The following is a 7,654-nucleotide window of genomic DNA, read 5'->3' as shown; positions in this document are numbered from 1 at the left end:
ACTATGAACCCCAGGACACAATGCTCCATGATGAACCCCAGGACATGACAAGAAAGTTAGTTCACATCTGTGGTATTTTTTTCCGAAACCCATAATCCTAGTCCAATCATGAGAAATACATCAAATGAACTCAAATAGAGAGACATTTTACAGAACACCTGACCACTCCTCCTCACCCCGTCCAGGTCATGAAAGACAGGAGTCTGAGACACTGTCAGCCAAGAGGAGCCTAAGGAGGCACAATGGCTACATGTGGTGTGTGCCCTGGACAGGAGGCTGGGGCAGAAAAAGGACATTAATGGAAAAACTACTGAAACCCACAGGAAGTCTGCAGTTATTAGTTACATGCCAGTGTGGGTTTCTCAGTTATGACAAAGGTTCCACCATAATGTAAGATGTTAACCACGGGGAAACTGGCAGAGGGGATATGGAAGCTCTGTACTGTCTCTGCAGCTTTTCCGTAAATCTCATTTCAGTCCAAAATAAAAGTTTACTGAAAAAGAAAAAAGACATAATAGATGGTTTATCTTCTTTATTCCACTACATATAACTGTTTTGTAGAATCAGAAAACATCTATTGCAAGGGCGTGCAATCCAGTCTCTTAAGGCAGGTCTCCATTCCTAAACATTGAGGTATTGTCTGGATTCATGGTAAGAAATGGGAAATTTTTAAGACATAACAAGGCTGTGAGGAAACACTGACCTACTCTGCACACAACGGAACTGGGGCCCGTTGGGAATCACGTACTGTGGTCTGACATAGATGTCTCTAACATCATGTCACTTTCATTCATCTCAATTTCAAAGGTTTCTTCCAAGGAGGGTCTGGAATCTGGAGTTTTCCTTGAGGTTTCCAGGGGTGCAAGCCCCGTTTCTTCCGCAGTCTGTTTCTCTACTTCAAATTCCCTGAAATCCCAGGGAGGTGAAATAATGTTTTTTAGTGTCTTCATTGTATGCACATCAAAGTCATAACATTTTAATTTGTCTTTAATGTCTGCTCCTAAAAAGAAACACCACAAGAAGAATAAAATAAGAAATTCCATCCTTAAGCCACCATTTCCGTCGTTACATGACACCGCCTCTATCGTCTATGGCAAACGGTACTTTAAGAAACCAAGTATAGCTCAGGGGAAAAGTGTCCCAACCACTTCCCTCCTCCTCTTTTTCTCTTTCGTATCAAGGGAGACTGCTGGGAAGCCCTGCAGGAGCACGTGTGGCTCAGCAGCCACACTGCCGCGGCCCCTTCCCGGCATCTGGAGAGCCACGAGTCTCACGCACACAGAAGCCACACGTTCTCCAGTACCAAACCTTAAGAATACTGGATGAGATTTTCAACAGATGTATGAGGTCCAATCAATTCTGACACAAGTAAAATGACAATTTTACCCAATTCAAATTAATAGCTTTCACTAACAGGTGCTTTGACTGATAATGACATGCAAGCCTTCTAAAAATAAAAATAGTACAGCATGGTGACTAAAGTTAATAATAATGTATTGCACATTTGAAGTTGCTAAGACAGTAGATTTTAAAAGTTCTCATCACAAGAAAAAAACTTTCTAACTAGGTATAGTGACAGACGTTAACTAGATCTATTGTGGTGATCATTTTGCAATAAACATAAATATTGAATCATTATGTTGTACATAACTAACATCATGTTGTATATCAATTATACCTCAATTATACTTCAAAAAAAAAATGGTTCATCATGAACAATACACTTGGAAATCTCCTCTGTAAGATCATTACCTTTGTGACAACAGGAAAGTCTGTCTTACTCAGTACTGTGTCCAGACCTTACCTAGCTTTACAGGAATTATGCGTCACAACTCTGCCTGGAACAAATGAAGAAGCTAAGGTGCAGACCTGCCCCAAAGCCACAGGCTACTGCGTGGTAGAGCTGAGATTTCAACCCAGGGTCTTTAGGATGTCAGAGCTCAAGTTTCTTTTTTTGTTTTTTAACTTTTAAAAATTGAGCCATAACCTGCAAGCCATAAAGTAGGCACAGCTTGATGAATTCTCACCTATGTATAACCCACATCACCACTACCAGATCAAAAGCAGAACATTTCCAGCTCTTAGACAACCACCTCATGCCCCTTCTAGAGACTACTTCCCTTTCCCAAGCTAAAAGTAACCACTGATCTGATTTTTCTATCACCATCAATTAGCTTTGCTTATTACTAATCTTTGTATAAATGGAATTAACCAGTATCTATTCCCTTTTTGTCAAAATTAGTGAGACTGATCTATGTTACAACACAATTCAGTAGTTAGTCCCTTTAACTGTGCAGGATTCTACTGTATGAGTCTACCACAGCTATTCTCCATTCTCTTAAGAGGGGACATTCGGTGATTTCCAGTCAGGTGCTACTATGAACAGAGCTGCTGTGAACAACCCTGTGTGTGAATTCTGGCTTACCCAGGCACTTGTTTCTGCTGGCACATACCTGGGAGTAGATCGCCACCCTAACACTCCCAGTGAATACACCTCCCAGCACCCACGCCCTTTACATAGCCCCCCCACTGACTCTGCACTTAATCACACGACTCCTTTTGATGAACAGGATGTGATGGAAGTGATTTTGTGCAACTTCCAGCTTTCAAGAGGTCTTAAAGTTTTAGTTCTTATCCTTTAGAACCCTGCGACCACCATGCACTGAAGACCCCTGGAGAGGCCCAGCTGTGTCAGCTGAGGCCCTCGCCTGTGTATGAGGCCATCTGAGACCACCAGCCATGCCGAGTGCCTGCTGACCTCGGCCACATAAGTGCATGAGATCAGCAAACGAGCCACCAAGTGACCCACAGAATGGCAAGAAACAATACATCTTTGTTGGCTGGAGTAGTTTGTTAGGCAGCAACAGATAACTGATACCATAGGCCTGTTTAACTTTTGTAGATGTGTTAAACAGTTTTCCAAAGAGGTTTTACCTGTTTATAACCCTACCAATAATCAGTAATATACAAGAGTTCCAGTTGCACTGTATCAAGGCCAACATTAGGTACTACCCGTATTTTTCATCTTTAGTCATCTGGCAGGTGTGCAGTGGTATCTCATTATGGTGTTAATTCCATTTCCCTGTAAGTAATGATATCAAGCACTTTCATTTGCTTTGTAACTTTCTGGATATCCTCTTTGGTGAAGCTCCTGTTCAAGTATTTTGCTCATTTTTGATTGAACTTTTTCTCATTGATTTGTAGGATTTCTTTGTATTCCAGATACAAGTTCTTCGATGAGTCTGTACTGTGTAACTTTTCCCAGTCTATGACATGCCTTTTCACTCTTAATAGTGTTTTTGACAAACAGAAGTTCTTAATTTTATTGAAGCCTAATTTAACATTTTTTCCCTCTCATGGTTTTACATTCTGTTAAAGAAATCTTTGCCTCAAGTTCAGATCTCAAATTTAACCTCATTGCACCCTCTTTACAATGTTTATAACTAAATGAGTGCCCAAGTACAGCAATTCCATCCAAACTTATGACTTGCTTATCATTAAAAAAATTTAAAGAATTACATAGCACTATAGTGTGAATGTAAGCCAACTTACTATTCCACTGAAATGTAAAGATTCATATGCTATACCCTGCATTATAAAACATTAAGGCCAGAGCCCTTTCACTTGTTTATTAGAAAAATGTCTCCAAGATTTTTTTCCATTATGTAACCAGACTGACTCTTGTCTATCACAATGCTCTTGACGCACGTTCTCTAATAATATTTGCATCCAGCAAGTACTCTAGCAATTTTAAACTAAATGGATACTTAACGAGTCATTAATTCCCATAGCATTGTTCCAACAAAATAAATAAGAGTTTCTTGATATTAATGTAGTTAGAATGGTTAGAAAGACAAACTTAGAACCTTACATGAGAATCTGAGAAACCCAAACAGAGATATAGAGCAATCTAAAACATGGAATACAATGTCAATAACAGTAATTATACTCTTACCAATATAAGCTTCAGAATCACCAATGTACATTTCAATGCAATGACCAAGCATTGTAACAGAAAATGTGTCATCTCGCCTAAGACCAAGGGCCTGCCAGAAAAAATTCAGCATCGTCATTACAAGAAAATGTATTTCGTTTTCTTTTGTTTCAAAATATTCCCACAGGACTCAATTCAAAGTATTCCAAGGCATCCAGGGTGGGGTAGGGAAGGCTGCTGGCAGGGACACAGCTAAAACAAGAGCGGCCATGATCTGACGGCCACTGAAGTGGGGCAACGGGTAGCTGGAGGCCCCTCACACTTCTCTAGTTTTTGTTTGGAATTCCCCTCCTCTGAAAAGACTTAAAAAAACCGCATCTCCACCAAGAGGCCTCTAAGCCTTCTGTATTAACTCAATCACAAAGAGAGGTGAATTATACAGTACTCAGATCACATACTTAAAAGATCATGCAACCCAGACACCTGCTTAGCCCACACCTGATGAGCTCAGCACTCTGGGGATCACAGCGGCACCCTCAGGACTTCATCTCACCTAAAAAGCTCTAACCGAACCTGGAAAATCAGTTACGAAGCTATCACTCGCAAATTTATCTCTCAAATATTGTATTTTCTTTCCTTCTCCAAATACCATCATTTCATCAATTCTAAGACCCACAATTTTTAAAATTCAAACATTTCTGAACTTAGGCTGTCTGACAACTGGTGGTTTTCCAGTACTGCCATCAGGCGGCCGCAGCTGTGATGAGGGTGTCCTGCGTGAGCAGCGCGGACTTGGTGGCCATGTTGATGGCACACACTAGACCACAGGCTACATGAGGAACACTCCAAGAAGATACATGAATTGCGGTCATTGCCTAAAATCCTTCTGTTGACACCTTTTGGCAAGATAACATTTGCAGAGCCATTGTTTTTGGCTGGGAGGAACCTGAGTCAAGAGTGGGGCGAGTGTGTCGGCATCAGGGCACTATTTTGGGAAAACAGGGATACTGACCACCTGGTACAAAAGTGATCTAGAAGAACCAAACTCTGAATGTGAAGAACTGAATATCTTAACTATTTCACTTATATTTTCTTATTTATGTAGGTACTAGAGTGATTCCTGATAAAAATCTATGTCCTAATATGTCCAAAAGAGCACTTTTTCTAAGTACGTAAAAACTAAGTGATAGGACAGAATTATGTTAAAGTTTAAACGGCAGCATATTTTTTTTGTGTGGTCATCTTGCTTATTAACAGCGTCTTAGATTTGACGAAATATAGTGTATGGATTAAGGAGAGATTCTTTCCTGTGACAAACACAGATTGTCTTGTTCATCTAATGAAGAGACCTCAGGGAATTAATTATAAGTCATAAGGTCCTAAAGTGCTCTCACTGTGCAACAGGAACTCTGTGCTCCCCACCTCGACATAATGCCAGTTCAGACTGGGCTGACAAAGGTCACCGCACACTTAGGACAAGCCTCACGTTTGTTTCTAACCTGATGAGTGTTGCACAACATGCACACACCTTTCTTTGCAAAGAAAAGAACAAAATACAAGGTTGCCTGCAGAATTTTAAAATGGTAAGGTAACAGAATATTGCCCAGAAAAGATCTTCTCAAAAAAAAAAGAAGAGAAGTGGTAAGTGTTAACCAGCTTCCAAGTCAGGTACAGACAAAAGACATACTGTATGGAAATAGTCCACGGCATTCTCAAAGTTGCCCATTAGACTATGGATGTAGCCGATGGCAGAGTAGGTGGACGCGTTCTGGGGAATCAACACTAGGGCCTGGCGGTGATAATCCAACGCCTCAGCATACTTTCTGTGAGAGAAGAGAACGGCAGTTGGGGAGGGGAAGAGAATGGGAAGAAAGAGAGAAAACAATTAGTGGGCAGAGGGAAAGCACTCAACTCCTAGGTCTAAGATGAGTACTCATCCTGAAAAAACATAGACACACTTTTCTCTACCAGAGTAACAGCCCAGACTGTAACGGTCCCGCACGTCCACTTCTGTGCGCCTGTGTTGAAATGCATCTCCTGCCCTCTCACCCCGCTGGCTGAGGGTGCTCCTGCAGGGTATTAGCTGCATTCCTTGATGCTCGGCAGGAGACCAGAACCAGAATCTAATCCTTGACTCTTAGGCCTGCGCCCTATCAGTAGCAAGGCCTCCTTCACGGGAACACAAGCCCCGGGCATCAGGAGTGCTGCCTTAAGGTCAAAGGAGTGATTGGCCACAGCACCTCCCAAAGTTCTCTGGAAAACCTGCCCTGTAACATCTTTCGTGAAAAAAAGATATTATGCTCAATAAAGTCTGGAAAATTTTGCAGCTCGTAATGCACAATAAAGACTCCAAGAAATCCTGAAATAGAAAAACCTGTTAAATTTGGAGTAACCTAGTATTTCCCACACTTTTTTTTTGTGAGGAAGATCAGCCCTGAGCTAACATCCATGCCAATCCTCCTCTTTTTGCTGAGGAAGACCGGCCCTGAGCTAACATCTATAGCCAATCCTCCTCCTTTTTTTCCCCTTTTTCTCCCCAAAGCCCCAGTAGATAGTTGTATGTTGTAGTTGCACATCCTGCTAGTTGCTGTACGTGGGACGCTGCCTCAGCATGGCCGGATAAGCGGTGACTTGGTGTGCACCTGGATCCGAACCCAGGCCGCCAGTAGCGGAGAGCGCTCACTTAACTGCCAAGCCACGGGGCTGGCCCCATTCCCACACTTATTTAACCAAAGAATCTATTTTTCAATCATTACCTATTTATCACACCACAAAACTGGTATCTAGAGGGAAACAGTGAGTTAGAATATGGATGTAGTTTTAATTAGATGCTACTGTCCTAATTCTTTTAAATTAATTTTGATCACTAAAATTTTTTAATATAAGAAAACAAGTTATTAAAATTTCGAAAGTTTCTAAAATAAAATTGTATCAGTAGAGATACTAAAAACAATTATTTTGACGCTTGTTGTATCTGAACAGCCAAGTACAAGGAAGCTGGAGGATCTCAAAAAAGAAAAATATGGAAAAGGCCACACAAAATAAATTTTTAGTCACAAAGAATATTCTGAAAATGCTCCTCTTCACTTACTTAAGTTTTCTGCAGACATGCCCCAAGTTGTTCAACAGAGGTTCCCATTTGTCAACTGTTACCTAAAACACAGCAACATCAAACCCATGATTCACACACGTCACTTTTCAGCTTGAATGTTTGCATCATTTCACATTTCTGTGGGAGTTGGGCTCTTTCCTGGTGCCTGCACAGCACTAAGCAAGAATGTTTGTTGGTCTTTCCATCTTTCTTTCTACTAGATGAGCCTTCCTGAGGACTCTAATATTTTATTAGCATAGTTTTGTTAAAGAGCCCATTTATGCTGAAGAAATTCAAATTTCGTGTCTCTGGCCCAGAGCTTTCCCTCTGCCTACTAAATATTTCCACTTAGAAATCTCACAAGCACTTCAAATTCAATGTGCCACATGCTGATCTCTTATCCTCTCTCTCCTGCCACCCCAGCTCCCCCACCTTAACCCCTTTCTGAGTGCCCTGACACTCAGTCCACAGCACCCATGCCATCCCTGACCCCCAGAAATCACCAGGCTTGTTCATCAGCCTTGTCCGGCCAATCATACAAGTCTCACCATGCTCCATCCCACCACCTCAGGAGAAGGTGCAAACTCTACATCAGCTTCAAGGCCCTTAATGATCCACTCCTAACTCTC

At 41.5% G+C, this 7,654-nt stretch overlaps 1 protein-coding gene across 4 annotated transcripts in view; it reads right to left on the bottom strand.

The window, feature by feature from the left end:
* Nucleotides 1-517: 517 nt before the first annotated feature.
* Nucleotides 518-7,654, bottom strand: part of CDC16 (cell division cycle 16) — a 30,088-nt gene continuing 22,951 nt past the window's right edge. For 3 of the 4 annotated variants that reach the window (XM_058548556.1, XM_058548559.1, XM_058548557.1), the window contains 4 exons: nt 7,026-7,087; nt 5,622-5,757; nt 3,956-4,046; nt 518-1,000 (listed from right to left, as the gene is read on the bottom strand). In XM_058548556.1, coding sequence (XP_058404539.1) covers nt 741-1,000; nt 3,956-4,046; nt 5,622-5,757; nt 7,026-7,087 — 549 coding nt within the window. In that variant the 3' untranslated portion in view covers nt 518-740. The remainder of the gene's footprint in view (nt 1,001-3,955; nt 4,047-5,621; nt 5,758-7,025; nt 7,088-7,654) is intronic. The other variant, XM_058548558.1, reaches the window with a different exon arrangement.

Source organism: Diceros bicornis, chromosome 9 (genome assembly GCF_020826845.1).
Source record: "Diceros bicornis minor isolate mBicDic1 chromosome 9, mDicBic1.mat.cur, whole genome shotgun sequence".
NCBI classification, from domain to species: domain Eukaryota; kingdom Metazoa; phylum Chordata; class Mammalia; order Perissodactyla; family Rhinocerotidae; genus Diceros; species Diceros bicornis.
The sequence above is the reverse complement of the archived record's forward strand: the minus strand, read 5'-3'. Positions and strand labels throughout refer to the sequence as shown.